Raw genomic sequence first — 15,279 nt, 5'->3', positions numbered from 1 at the left:
AAACTCAGAGCTGATGAGACACAAATAAAAGATTGAACTACTATGTGATTTTTCTGTGTGACCGTTTAGATATAAACATTCATGTTAATATACAATCTAGATGCAATCTAATCAATACAAGACTGTACTATTGTTTCAAAAAGCTGGTCAAAAAGGTAAGAATTACATTTTCTTAGGGTACAATTGTTTCCACAGGTATAAAACTGCACACATACTTTTTATACTTAAAAAATGCAAACACTTTGGCCTACACAAAAAAAACATACATGTAATTTATCCTATGCACATGTGATTAAAAAAATCATCATATACTCTCAATGGATATAGGACGAAATAACCCAAATCCCAAACAGTGTACTGATTCAATAATTAAGGAATATGTTATCAGATATATAAAAATGCAACCACAGCATTTCATTCACAATCCATCTGCAATGCAGAACACGTAAAAAACAAGTTTAAGAACCAGCTGCTTTTAAACATACATGATATAACAAACTTTATGATGTAGTAAAGATAGCTCCTGATAGTTACATGACAATATATTTTTTTCAGTTTTTAAAACTATAAATGTAGACAGTGTAAATATGCTGGGAAAAGTTCACTCCTCAAAAGTATTATGACTTGACATACATGGAAACAGTTTACTGCCAGTATTTGCAAACAAGCAAGCAGAACAGCTGTGACCACGAGAACTAAAACACACAACACAATAATAAAGCACTACTTGAAGAGATTATTTAAATAGTTCTTCTGCATTAAACTCTGCATTCATTGTCAGAAGAAGTTTTAGATAAACCGGGGTTTAAGTATTGAGTACTGCTCTCATTGGTCAAATGCTCTCTGCAGAGGCCAAAAAGATACTTATTACCCAAGACGTGACCCTGACTTATGATTCATTAATTTTCATCACTGCAAGGGACTTTTGAAACTCCAAAGTCTTTCTTTTTCATTTCCTCTCCCCATTTTTGACACCAAACTTCATCTAAAAACTCACTTCTGCTTCACAACGTCCATCCAACCAACTCAGCAAGACTCCAGAGACACATGAAGGTACAGAATAACACTTATGATGTTCTTTACTTCTGATTTCAGATCTTTTGGGAATTGTTGGATTTTCCCCTTAATTACAGCTCTCCTGCTGCTATGATGTCAAGTTGGAGTCAAAGCAGTTTCTGGTTAATTAGCTCAATATGCATCATTTTTCAAGTATTTACCTTTTCATTCAAATGTTATGTTTCTTATTTTGAACATCTTATGATTCATTTAATTATCTCCTTAGCTTAGTCTCTTGTTGAAGAGCGAGATGTTGATGACTTTGTGGCTTGGTGTGATGAATCTTTTCTACACTTAAATGTGTCAAAAACTAAAGACATGATCATTGATTTTATAAAGTTCCAACCGAGCCAAATACCAACTCTTATTAAATCAGCTGACAATAGGTTGGGTTTTGAAAATCATGTCGACGCTACTTCCAAGAAGGTTCAACAAAGACTGCTCTTTTTAAGAAAAATTTAATCTTCCAATGTTTCTTCTGAAATGATCTATTTCTATCTCTTTTCTAAAAGTTTTACTGAATCTGTTTTACATTTTTGCATCGCTGCATGATATGGAAGCCTGAAATTGTCTAACAAGAATAGACTTGGGAGACTTGTAAATCAAGAAGCAGAATTTCAGGGAGGTGTCAAGTTGGGCTTTTGACCATTTATAACCAGCAGGTCCTGAGGAAAGCTAAGGCCATTCTTGATGTCTCAGGTCACCCACTTCACAGTGAGTTTGACCTTTTACACTCAAGTTGTCATTTTAGAGCTCCTGTAAGGAAGACAAAAAGATTCCAGGTCTCATGTGTACCAAGTGCAATTAATATGTTAAACAACAATTAGCCATTTGTTGTTCTTTTTGAACATTTGCACACCTCCACTTTGCACTTCAATGACTTGGTAGGAATTCCCATTTTGGTATGAGCTCTTGATTCATTTTATTGCGATATTTTGTTGTGTTTTATATTTTGTTGTGCTCTCTGATTTTTTAAAGATTAAAAAAAAAAAATGTTTTTGTTGTCCTTGTGTTTCTTGTCTTCTGTGTGCTCCTGCTGCAATTCAAATTTCCCCTTGTGGGACAATAAAGAATCTGAATCTGAATCTGAATGTAAATAAATGAGTTTTTCTGTGGTAGCACAGAAAAACTCATAGGTGTAAAGTAAGCCCTGAACATTGAGGGGGCAAAAACAACTCTAAAAGTAGTTTGTGACTGCTGGATTGATTATTAAGCTATTCTCTGACTTCAAGGTGGCGATAATGGGATGTGTAAGTAAGAATTTCACAAGTGTTGCCTCGCAAACAAATTGACACTTTAATTGAATATTTCAGCACAGTTCAAATGGAACCAGAAAGTAATCTGGAGAAAAAACTGATGAAAGATGACCAGAATCCCAATAACCCTCCTCCAAAGTGTCATAAGAGAGGTCAGTGGGCCAGCAAGACGGAGTTTCTGTTGGCAGTAGTTGGAGAAATCATCGGTCTGGGTAACGTTTGGAGGTTTCCTTATCTGTGCTTCAAAAATGGAGGAGGTAAGAGCTTGACTGAAGTTGCAATGCAATCCATGCAAAATATAAATGCAAAATATAAATAAAAATATTAAAAGAGAAACACTCAAGAAGTGGTTGCAATCATGACTATGTATAAGTTTAAATCATTTTTTTTATAGCTCTTACAGTTTTGCTTGTCATCAATTTTTCCTTGTAGGAGTTTTCTTGGTCCCGTATGTGTTGTTCCTGTTCACCTGTGGGATCCCCACCTTCTTTCTGGAGGTTTCTCTGGGACAGTTCACTGGTCAAGGTGGAATCACATGTTGGAGAAAGATATGTCCTTTATTTGAAGGTACTGTTAGATTATTAAACCTGTTAAAACAGGTTAGTGTTATGGCCCTGTTAAAAGCATATGATGTCAGTACATATATATCTTGATCAAATATTTGTGTTAATAAAAACTATGCTTCAGGTTTAGGCTACGGCGGCATCGTGCTGATGCTTTACACTGTAATGTATTATATCGTCATATTGGCCTGGGCCTTCCTCTACCTCTTCTCCACCTTTAATGATGTTCTCCCCTGGGCCAGCTGTAACAACACCTGGAATACAGGTATACATAAACTATCACTCATGTCTAAATTTAAAGACTTATTCTGGTGATAACAGTGTTTTTTGTACTTTCAACCATTAACACAAAATCATTGATCATGTGGATCTATATAGAATGCTATAGAGTTTCATTGTTTAAAACATTCATACCAATTAGTGAAACATTGTGTTGCTCTGGGTGACATGTTACTTTATTTATTTTTTAGCATATATATATATATATATATATATATATATATATATATATATATATATATATAAAGTATATATCTATGTAACACAGGACATACCAACAGAGCATATTTCAATAAATAATCAGTCCAAAACATAGACACAAAGGCAGTTTTTCATCAAATAAGGAATTAAGACTTTACTTGAAGTGATGGGTTACAATGACAGCAATAAATTATCGGTTATTGATAGATTACTGATGTCAGCCCAATGTGGAGTTCTGATATCAATTCAACGTCAAGTTTTGACCTGAGCCTCACGTCAAGAACTGTCGTCAGTCTATAGCTGAATTTGACATCACCCCAATGTTGAGATCTGGCAATGTCAGGTTGTGTTGTCTGACAAGCTTCAGGATGTGACGTCAGTTAAGCGTCAGGTGTTGAAGTCAGCCAAAGGTCAGGATCTGATGTCAGCTCAAAGTCAGGTTTCGCTTGAAGCCCTAAGATCAGGATATGATTTAATTCAATGTCGGGATTTTACGTCAAACTAACGTCTGGAAATGACATCAGTTCTAGTCTGGATCATTTTTTGAGCCAATGTTGGGATATGACATCAGTTCAACATTGGGATGTGATGTCAGCCTAATTTAGGGATCTTATTTAAATTCAGGATTTTGATTTCATCTTAATGTTGGGATCTGACACCAGTTCTTTTCTGGATTTGATGTGAATCCAATATGACATCAAGTCAATGTCAGGTTTTGAAATCAAAGCAAAGAGGAGGTGTCCATTGCATATTTACAAGCTGATTCTAAGACTACCAATACATAAACCTTTAACAATTTCTTGTTTCACAAATTATTAATTTAACCTGTCTTTCTTACTTTTCAGAGGCCTGTGTTGATTATCGCCAGGATTATTCATCAAATGGTAACCTTTCTCAGAACGCAGCTTCTTCAGTGGAAGAATTTTGGCAGTATGTGTTCAGTAAAGATCTTCTAGTTTTACAGACTTGGTAATTGGTAATTGTTCCTCAGCATGTTTTTTTGTTGTGTTCAGGAGGAGAGTCCTGGGTTTGTCTGGAGGGATAGAAGAGATGGGTGCTGTCCGCTGGGACCTGGCTGGATGTCTTCTACTGAGCTGGATTATTTGTTACTTCTGTATCTGGAAAGGAGTCAAGTCTTCAGGAAAGGTCAGCTGATCAATAAAGAAGGTATAATGTCTTCTCCTGTTTGTGGGTGATGTTAATTTAGTTGTGGTGTTTTTAGTTTTCCTGATATCTGCCTGATTTTAGGTTCTTAGCTTGGCTGCTCCTTGTGTTGTTCTGCAATTCGTTAGGCTGCATTTCTGGTTTGAACTTTATCTACCTCTGTACACCTTTTATTTGTATGTCCTTTACCCAGTAGGTAACTTGACCAGCATTGCAGTTTGCGTTTTGGTCCACTCTCCTGAGTTGCTACAACATACTTCAACATACTTCGCTGTTTACAAGATAACATGAACGAAATAGCCATCGGAATCAGAATCAGGTTAATTACTAAGTAGGTTTACACACACACAAGACATTTGTCTTCTTGTTAAGTGTGTTAAGGTAACAAATCTAAAATAATATTACAAAAAAATGCATTAACTGTGTCTTTTGTGAATAGGCGTTAGGCGAGTACAGAAAGGTGCAAGGTGTTGTGGAGGCAGTGTGGAATCCCAAACAGTGAACATTTACTGTGTAAATGTTGGAGCATAGACACAAATGTGGTGACTTATTTTGATTCCAATAAGTAGGTGTCCAGGCTTTATCGATGGGACTGGACTCACAGGGGAAGAACCAAAGCATTGTAGGTCATCAAAACAATCTAGAGGAGGGCAACTTGTAAAGTATATAGACATGCAGTGGCACATAGGCAAAAGTCCTCTTAGCTATGGCTACAGAATTGTTCACAGTTTCAACCTTGCCAGAACCTCTGCCCCATGCAAGCTAACTTCCTGTTTGATCCACAGCAGACCACGAGTTTGCTGTTCTGAGAACATCGATCAGGATTTGCAGAACATTTGAATGTTACATGCTCCTCTGTCGCAGTCTTTTTTTTGGTGTCCTCTCCCTTGTGTTTATTTTTCCCCTTTTGAACCATGAGTCACATAAATGTGTTAATAGTGAGGGGCTGAACCACGGTACATTAAATCATTTTCACATTTCGATCCCCTGTACCTTTGTCCTGGCTTCTTTTTCAGGTCGTCTACTTCACAGCCACATTTCCCTATGTGATGATGATTGCTTTGCTGATCCGTGGTGTGACTCTGCCAGGAGCCACTGATGGTATTCGATTTTACCTCTATCCTGATCCAACACGTCTGGCTGATCCACAGGTGAGCTAAGTATGGGGGATGAGTGGATGAGGGCACATTATAAGTCAATATGTTGATATTTCAAAATCACAAATTCTTCATGGTCAAGACTCAGGTCATGAAGAGATGGACATAAGGAACAACACTTAGACATACCATATACAGACACTGTTGTGTGATGAATGCCATTGTCAAGGCTAAAAGTTTAAATTGAACAATAAAAACAAAGGATCTTTAAATACTCAAGGTCATTTTTATTGTTTAAAGGTGTGGATGGATGCTGGGAGCCAGATATTATTCTCCTATGCTGTCTGCACAGGCTGTTTGGCCTCTTTAGGAAGCTACAACAAATACAACAACAACTGCTACAGGTAAGAATAATATTTACTTGTCCCCTGTTTACTCTGTGATATAGCTTATTTGTATTAATAATTTTTTCATTACAGAGATTCATTTGGCCTGTGCCTGTTGAACAGTGCGACCAGCTTTGTGGCTGGCTTTGCAATATTCTCAGTCCTGGGCTTCATGTCTTATGAGCTTGGTGTCGACATTGCAACAGTGGCCGAATCAGGTTTGACATTTACTGACAATGAAACAATGAAAACAGTCAGAACAGTATTGTTTTGTGTGATTACAAAATGACGTACAGTACTGTATTTAACTTATCAAATATTGATGTTTACTGCTTGAAGGTCCAGGCCTGGCTTTCATTGCCTATCCTCGGGCAATAGCCTTGATGCCTTTTCCTCAACTTTGGGCCGCCTTTTTCTTCATTATGATCATCTTTCTCGGGCTGGACAGTGAGGTAAAGGTTTAGTATTTATCTCTATTGAATAAAAGGCACCGACTTCAGTATAACCTTTTTTTATTTTCTGAATTTAAAGCAGAAGAAACCCTGCCTTATGTTGGTAATTATACTCAATTTAAGTAATTCATAAGATCAAGCACTCAAACTAAGTATTTTCTTATAGTATTTTATCCTCTCCATTATAAACAGCTCTATGTCAATTGGTGCTTTTCCTCCCTCATTTAAACATGCTATAGTGCAGCCCTTGTTAAAAATACCCAACCTGGACCCCATACCACTTTCCAACTACAGACCCATCTCAAAACTACCCTTCCTTTCTAAGGTGCTAGAAAAGGTTATTCTGGAGAAATTGCTACCCTACCTTCATCATAATAATATTTTCGACAAATTTCAATCAGGTTTCAGAGCAGCCCATAGCACAAAATCTGCACTTCTTAAAATCCACAATGACCTTCTGCTTACAATGGACTCTGGAAACTGCTTTCCTGATCTTACTGGACCTTACTGCAGCATTCGACACTGTCGACCACACAATTTTAATTAATCGCCTGCAGCATTGGGTTGGTGTTGGGGGCACAGCCCTGACTTGGTTTACATCATACCTGAACAACAGAACCTTCTCTGTAAACTTAACCAATGCCACATCCTCCCAATCTGGTCTGAGCTGTGGGATACCACAGGGATCCATCCTAGGCCCACTACTATTTTCACTATACATGCTCCCATTGGGTCAAATTATCCAGAAGCACAACCTCTCATACCACTTCTACGCAGATGACACTCAGCTTTATCTACCAGTCAAAACCAAACAATCTTGCAGAACTCACCTCTCTTACACTATGCCTTGAAGACATAAAACACTGGATGGCCCATAACTTCCTACAATTAAATGAGTCAAAAACTGAAGCTGTTCTTTTTGGCCCCCCTGACATCATCAAACAGGTCTCCAACAGCTTAGGTCACTTATACAGCCACATTAGGCCCCATGCCAGGAACCTTGACTTTATCTTCAACTCAGGCTTTACATTTGATCGGCAGGTAAATACAGTTGTCAAATCCAGTTTCTTTCAGCTCTGTACAATTTCCAAGCTAAAATCTATCCTCTCATTCAGTGACTTACAGACAGTAAACCATGCGCTCATTTCATCCCGGCTTGACTACTGCAATTCTTTATATACTGGGATAAGCCTGTCGTCCCTGTCCCATCTGCAGCTGGTCCAAAATGCTGCAGCAAGGCAGCTGACTGGAACCAAGAAGAGGGAGCATATCAGTCCTGTCCTAGCTTCCCTTCATTGGCTCCCAATACGATACAGAATCAATTTTAAGATTGTGTTGTTTGTTTTTAAAGCCCTGAATGGCCTGGCCCCCCTTTATATTACCGACCTCCTCAGGCCGTACACCTCATCTAGGCGCCTGAGATCATCAGACATGGGCCTCCTGGCTGTTCCCCGCTCACGGCTTAAGCTAAAGGGAGATAGGGCCTTTTCAGTAAAAGCCCCTAAACTGTGGAACAGCCTCCCTCATTCAATCAGGTCGGCACCCTCTGTTGACTCAAGACATACTTTTATATTTTAGCATTTGAGTCCCCTGGTCCTGAATAGACCATTTCTTTCAGGTTCCTTTGTTGCGTTCTTTATTTTGTTGCTTTCTTTATATATTCTTTCTTTATATATGTATATATGTTTACATATATATATTTCTCTCTTGTGGACGTTGTGATCTGAAGTTGTTTTTTCTTTTTTAATGCATTGTACAGCACTTTGGTCAGCTGTAGCTGTTTTTAAATGTGCTTTATAAATATGACTTGACTTGACTTGACTTATAAATATATTTTCATGAACAAAAAAACATGTGAAAGTTGTCCTGTAGTTATGCACTGCAAAATGTTGAGTCCTTTTAAAGTAGCAAAACAAGTGGAAGTAGTTAATTGTTATATTGGAAAAACTATTTTTTAGTAAATTACCTCTCAAGACTCCACCCTCAGTACCCCCATGGACCTCCAGGGGGCGGTAGCCCATACTTTTTGATCTATTCCACAGACTAAATAGTTGAAAACACCTTAACATGAAGTCAATGCTAATAGAAAAATCAAAATGTCCTGAAGGCACTTCAGTTCTGTGAGAAGCTGCTGAGTTGACTGTTGATTTTCAGTGGGATTAGCACTGCTTGTTGACCTCTGACATTGCACAGACTCCCCTGATTCACCTTCAGTAAACCCATCTTCTCCCCCACAGTTTGTTTATCTGGAAGGCCTGGTCACATCCATATCAGACATGTATCCGTCCTTCTTTTATGTTGGTCATCGTCGTAAACTACTCCTGCTGCTCTCCTGTGCTGTGTCCTTCCTCATTGGGCTCTCCATGGTCACTGAGGTGGGTCAGCTCTGGTTCACTTATGATTTCAAATTCAAAGAAAACCTCCATGTATCTGTGTGTGTTTGTTTGACCACTGTGCATGCTGGAAGTTGAAGCCTGTTTTCATTGCAATGTTGTCAAAGACAGATCCTTTGTCTCAACACTCAGATGTTCCATTATGGTCTTCAAGAACAATTGAATACACTTTATTAATCCCATAGAGTAAATTCAGGTTTAAACTCTGCAACTGAGAGACATGCAACTCACACACATAGGCCCAATATACAAACATGTACAAACGTATGGACACGCTTCAATATAAAGTTGTCAGAGTGAGGAGACTGCACACAGGGGGCGCCTCAAGCAGTTAGGGTTCTGTACATTGCTCAAGGGCCCCTCAGCACCTCAGGGAAGTAAACTTGCACCTCTCCAAACAAGTTTATTAGTTATATAAGCAATAAAGTGTGTTTAGGGTCGTGGTTGGATTGGTCACACATGCATATCACAGAGACAGACAAGGTTTGAGCCCTCTTATTTAATAATATGTAAGAGAGAATTAAAACCAAAGCGGCCACGTGCCTAAAATAGCATTGGTGTTTGATTTAGTTTTATCCTCCTGTTTCTTTTACTCCCCCATATGAAAGATGTTGTATTAAATGGTTATATTCTTGTTATAGTTATTACTATCTGACTAGGATGAGCATGCACTTAAACTTGTGCTTGTGATGTCAGTTTAAAATGCAGACAAATATGGCCAGCTGCTTCAAAGAATACATGAAAAGTATTTTAAACACACGTTCTGCTCTCTGTAAATTTGTGACCTTCTCTCTTCATTTCTTTTTATTTCCTGCAGGGAGGACTGTACGTGTTCCAGCTTTTTGACTATTACGTCTGCAGTGGAATTCCCCTGATAAGTTTTGCCATATTGGAGTCTGTTTGTATCGGATGGGCATATGGTGAGCTACATTTACTATCTCAACTTGTTTCATCAGAACTTCTTTAGCACCTCAGTGTCTTACCAAACCCTTTGTAACAAGAGGCAGAAAGTTTTGATTAATTCCCCTGTGTCCACTTTCACCAGACCATTAAACTACCTTATAGTTTACCTGACAAGTGTTAGCTGATATTACTCATTTCATATTTCTTACATTTTATAATATAAGTGAGCCAGCAATAACAGCAATGTCTGTCTCCAAGGTGCTGATTGTTACTACAACAATATTAAGGACATGATTGGATACCGCCCTTCCCTTTATATGAAATACTGTTGGAGGTTCATCACTCCATGTGTCTCTTTCGTAAGTGAATAATGGAAATATCTGTTGCTTTAAGATAAAAAGTGAATGAAGATGATGAAACATACTGTAGACTATGACTATTACTGCTCCTAAATCTTTTATTTCTATTTCAGTATAAAAATGTTCAGTTTCATTGAACAGTGATGTGTTTTCACAGGGGATACTGCTCTTCTATTTGGTGAATTTTACTCCTCTGAGATACAACAACACATACTCGTACCCCTGGTGGGGTTACGCTCTGGGCCTTTTTCTCGCTCTGTCTTCAGTCCTCATAGCACCGCTGTGGATCCTCTACAGTCTCGCTGTAACTCCAGGAACTCTGAGACAGGTGCCCTGAATAGCATAAACATCACACACGTATAAGAGTGTTCAACCAATCATTTGTAATGTTGCCTTTTTCCTCTTTCCTTACAGAGACTGAAGGTATTGACGACTCCAGCAGATGACCTGTTCAGAGCTAAACTTGAGGAAAATGTGGACTCTGAAACATGTCTGTCCACCACAGACCATGCTGTGTGTTTTGAACCCGGAGGAGAATTGTAGGATTTCTAATAGTGTTGAAAGACTTTGAGAATCCTTTGGTGCTTCTTTGTAGCTATAAACATAAAAAAAAGAAAAAAATATTCTTACCCTAAAACAGAATATATTTTTTTTGACAATAAACAGTTTTTAAAAAAAAAACCTTTTCACACATGAGACACTCTCCTTTATAATAATAATAATAATAACTTTATTTATATAGCACCTTTTAAAAACACAGGTTTACAAAGTGCTTTGACAAACAAGAACAAAGCAAACTAAACCAAACACAGAAAAACATTGACAACAGTAAGAATATAACAGATGCAAAATACCAAAAACAATTAAATACAATTCAACAGAAGTGCACGATACACAACCAGACATATATAACCCAACCATCATAAGAACCATCATAAGAACCCAGGAACACAAGAACCCAACAACATGAGCTGAGACCAAGAGGACCAAAGATTTAAAAAGATGTAAGAAACTAAGAGATAAAAGCAAATAAAAAGCAATGAGAAGGTAAGCGCAGTAAAATAAATAAAAACAAGTGGTTAAAGGATCAAAAAAACCCAAAACTATAATATTAATAAAAATAAAAATTAACTATAAATACGAAACATAAATAGACAAAGTAAGTAAGATAAGAAATTACCAAGTTAAAACACAAGAGGAGATTAAGATATGAGCATAAATACGAGGTAAGACCATAAATAAAAGACAGTAAGAAGTAAAAGAAGATAAAAATAGTAAAACCAGTAAGAGAAGACATTAAGAAGACGACATCACATAAAAGCAAGTCTGTAAAAGTATGTTTTAAGAAGGGATTTAAAAGAATTGAGGGAATCTGCAAGTCTTATGTCCTCAGGGAGGTCGTTCCAAAGTCGAGGGGCCCTGACTGAAAAGGCCCGGTCACCTTTAATTTTAAGTCTCGACTTTGGAACGACCAGGAGGCTCCCACCCGAGGATCTAAGACTGCGGGCTGGCTCATATGGTGTCAGTAACTCTGTTATATAGCTTGGAGCCAGCCCCGTCCGTGCTTTAAAAGTAATGAGTAAAATCTTAAAATCGATTCTAGAACGTACGGGAAGCCAGTGTAATGAAGCTAAAATTGGAGTGATGTGATGTCGTCTGTTACAACCAGTAAGTTCCTAAGAATGATTAGGAACCTTTTAGAAAACATGTATCAACTTTAACATTTCTGATTTTGACATGATGTTTTCTATGGGGCCAACTATTACAGTGTGTGTGTGTTTTCTGTGTATGCATTTTTATGAAAAAAATGTAATTCAAGAAAATGAATCAAATTAAGTTTTGGCTGTATTGTCACTGAGGATGAAAATGAAGCAACTTGAATTAGATTTTCAACAAAACTTCTTTCTCAGCTGCACTGTGGGTGAAAATAAAAAAGTTGTATTTGCAGATCTGAGCTGTTAAAAAGACACTATTAATAATTTATCCTTTATTAACCCTGCAAGGGGAAATTCAGTTTTACACTCTAATGAACATGAACGGGATCCTATGGACATGCATTGATAGAGATGTCTCAGAGTGAGGGGGACTGCCCACAACAAGTGCTCCAGAGCAGTTTTGGAGTTTATTGCCTTGCTCAAGGGCAACTCTGCAGTGCTCAGGAAGTGGACTGGCACCTCTCCAGCTACCAGACCAACTGCTGGAGATGGTCTGGGCTGGGACTTGAACTGGTGACCCTCTGATTCCCAACCCAAGTCCCTGCAGACTGAGCTACTGCCACCCTATTGAAGGGTTAATGGCTCTTTAGGCTGTAACCAGTTCATGAGACCTTCATTAATCAGATAACGCTCGTGACACTTACCATTTTTTTTTTTTTTTTTACAGTGGATACCTTTTGAGGTTTTATTTAACATGATTTACATGTCCTGATTTAACAATCTCCTCTGCAGCCCACACTGCACTCTTTCACTTCTCTGATACAACCAGCAGAGGGCGATAGATGTTTGATGTTAGAGAAGGAAGACAACTATCCCGTCCGGGGACACGTCCTATTATGTACCTTATCATAATATATAACTGTTTCAATGATTCTTTCAGTGTGTTTAATTGTTTTGATTGCAGGAGCAGACATTTAAATGTAAAGGTGTTTGTATAAAGGCCAAGTTTCAGTAAAGGGCAGAAAGGTATATTGTATCTGAGGCCTTTGCAAAAACATTTTAAAAGCTGTGGAACATCTTAATTCACTTAAATTCATTTGAATGTTCTCAAAATAATGACCAAATTAGGACTGAACATGATCCCATTATACAAATACAAAGAAACACTAAATAAAAAACGAGACACAACTTTGAGGTTGTTATTCGACTGCATTTAAAACAAAAGTGTTTCGCAGAATCACTAGATGCCTTATGCCACAATGATGATGAAGCATCATCATCATCACTTAAAGACAAGTCCAACAGCTTCAGAAATCTGCTTGTGCTGCACGTGGCCAACATTTGGCATTGATCAACAAAGTACTTCATAATAATTAAGTATAAGAAATAAAAAGTTTATAATGAAAATGTAAAAAAAATAGAGTAACAACAGTCTAATTTATTACATGGAATATTTAAAATTTTATATTGTTATAATTTCTCATTGAGGAATAAAAAACCTAAAAATGTAAATTAGAAGCAAATGTTCTTAACAACTCTTTCTGTATTTGTATCAATACTCCCTTTAAGCACCATGTTTCAGAGACATCTTACAGCAATGTTAAAATAAATCATCATATGTGTAAATACTGTGTTTCAGTGACCGATAACTGTAGATGTTAAAAATAGATTATGTGTTTTCCTCCAAAGTACTTTGACCTTGCTACCATATTTGAAATTTTTCCGAGCATCTGCAGTATTAAGATCTCCCAAAGCCTCAACGTGCGTTAAATACCAGACGCAGTGAGTTTGAGGAAGAAAAACTTGAATCATATTTGATCAAGATCCACCTGATAAACATAAAACTGAACTCCACGGAAGAGAGAGAAAAAAAAAAAAACCTCATTTATCTGACAGGCGCACAATTTATCTGGGGACATTTTCCAATAATGTACTTTTTCTTTGCAAATTTAACACGGAGCCATGGCTGGAAGAAAAATGGGATGAGGTGTGCGAGCTGAAAGCCTTAAGACTGTGTGACAAGCGTGATAAATGCAGCAGGCGCTGACACTGCCAAGGAAAAAGACAAAAGATACCTTTGTCTTGTCACAATAATCCTAATCTGTTTGAAGATGGGGCCACATTAGAGAGAAGAGAGAGAAAAAAAGAAGCAGATTGGTGGTCAGCAGTGATAAATGTTGCTACATCAGAAACCAGGCTCAGTATGATGTTTCTCTCTAATGGCCTGATTGCTCAATTAATTCTGCCGCCCGTTCTTTTCCGGCCCCCTTTAATGTGGAAACAGCTATATTTTCTCCCAGATTAGTATAGATACAGGCTGACAGTCTGCACTGCTCAAGGTATTTGGGAGGTATAATTCATTCATAATGCCACAATGCAGCCCATCTATCATCTCAGCGTTTTCATCCGCTAACTCGCCGCATGCTCCCTCCTCTCATTCCCGGCTCCTGGCTCTTCTGGGGCGAGTGAATAGGTGTGTTTTTGTGAAAGCGTGCCTGGGTATATGTGTTTTAGCAGAGTGTGATGTGTTAAGAAAGGAATTGTGTATGTGTGTGTTGTGGGGCACACAAGGTTGTGAGGTCGCCAGCTTCTTCTTCTTCTGATGAATTAGCTGGCATATGCAAGCGATGAATTACCAGGCAAAGGGAGTCAATTATCCCACGAACAGAAAAGAAAGGAAAAAAAAAAAAAAACGAAACATGGACCCTGTGTGCGCCTGTGGCCCCGGGGTCCCTTTTCCAATTCAGAGAGTGATTTTCCCAAAATGTGGAGGGAAGCGTCGAGAAGCAGCCTTGAAGGAGGGAGGACGGGATGTTGATGAGGAGTTGAGGGAAAAGAAAAAAAGAATAAATGGAGGAAACAGTGTATGTGTGTCTCTTCACCTTTTCTCTTTCGTTCTCTTTTTCTGATCAAATCCTGAAGGCACAGCGCAGTGTGAAAATGCAAAAGGCTATTAGGCCTTCAGAGTGCACCAATGCCACTTATGATGGATGAGTGTGGGATTTAGAAAGGCCTCCTGTCAAACACCTCCTTAACTGGCCCTCCTTTTTCCCTCACTTGTCTCTGGTATCAAAACCATATCAACCCCCTCCAGGTTAAAGCAGGCCTAAGTGGAAGACATTTGTAATATACTGAAGCGGGTGAACACACATACTAAAAGACTCCCCTGCTGTTTAGTTCCCTGTTTAATTCTTTACCTCTTTTTCAGGTAAGATAAAGTGTTTATAGTCACATTGTCAGCTGTCAGGATGAAACAGATTCAGAGTTACATAAAGGGAATGAGATAAGAAGCAGAAATCAGCTGGTTTAAATGTTAAGGATCATTTAAATATACAACTAAAGAATGTATTAATAATGCACGTTATGGATTCAGAAATGAAGCCTTGAGTTTGGCATACCGGTAGCCGCAATGTTGGTTTCTGGAGCCAGATGCACATTTGGAGGAGGCGTGTTGCTTGTGAGGAGTGAATGGTTGGCAAACGCCAAGTTAACAAAGCTGAACAGTTTACACCCAC

At 38.1% G+C, this 15,279-nt stretch overlaps 1 protein-coding gene across 1 annotated transcript; it reads left to right on the top strand.

Annotated features, from left to right (window-relative positions):
- The first annotated feature begins 958 nt into the window (after positions 1–958).
- Positions 959–13,325, top strand: LOC109997438 (sodium- and chloride-dependent GABA transporter 2-like). The gene is made up of 15 exons (XM_065953807.1): positions 959–1,053; positions 2,370–2,569; positions 2,745–2,879; positions 3,000–3,140; positions 4,201–4,285; positions 4,369–4,501; positions 5,536–5,670; positions 5,917–6,020; positions 6,096–6,220; positions 6,342–6,454; positions 8,692–8,829; positions 9,665–9,767; positions 10,009–10,109; positions 10,267–10,437; positions 10,524–13,325. Exons 2-15 carry the CDS (start codon positions 2,380–2,382, stop codon positions 10,650–10,652), a joined length of 1,803 nt encoding a protein of 600 aa, XP_065809879.1. The 5' UTR covers positions 959–1,053; positions 2,370–2,379; the 3' UTR covers positions 10,653–13,325.
- Positions 13,326–15,279: the final 1,954 nt, after the last annotated feature.

Source organism: Labrus bergylta, chromosome 4 (genome assembly GCF_963930695.1).
Source record: "Labrus bergylta chromosome 4, fLabBer1.1, whole genome shotgun sequence".
In the NCBI taxonomy this organism is placed as follows: domain Eukaryota; kingdom Metazoa; phylum Chordata; class Actinopteri; order Labriformes; family Labridae; genus Labrus; species Labrus bergylta.
The sequence above is the reverse complement of the archived record's forward strand: the minus strand, read 5'-3'. Positions and strand labels throughout refer to the sequence as shown.

Bases quoted from the DNA above. Each gene is read 5' to 3' on its own strand.
- LOC109997438 (XM_065953807.1), top strand. From the start codon at position 2,380: ATGGAACCAGAAAGTAATCTGGAGAAAAAACTGATGAAAGATGACCAG. The intron at 6,221-6,341 runs GTTTGACATTTA...TACTGCTTGAAG, and splicing joins TGCAACAGTGGCCGAATCAG to GTCCAGGCCTGGCTTTCATT. The intron at 10,110-10,266 runs GTAAGTGAATAA...GTGTTTTCACAG, and splicing joins TCACTCCATGTGTCTCTTTC to GGGATACTGCTCTTCTATTT.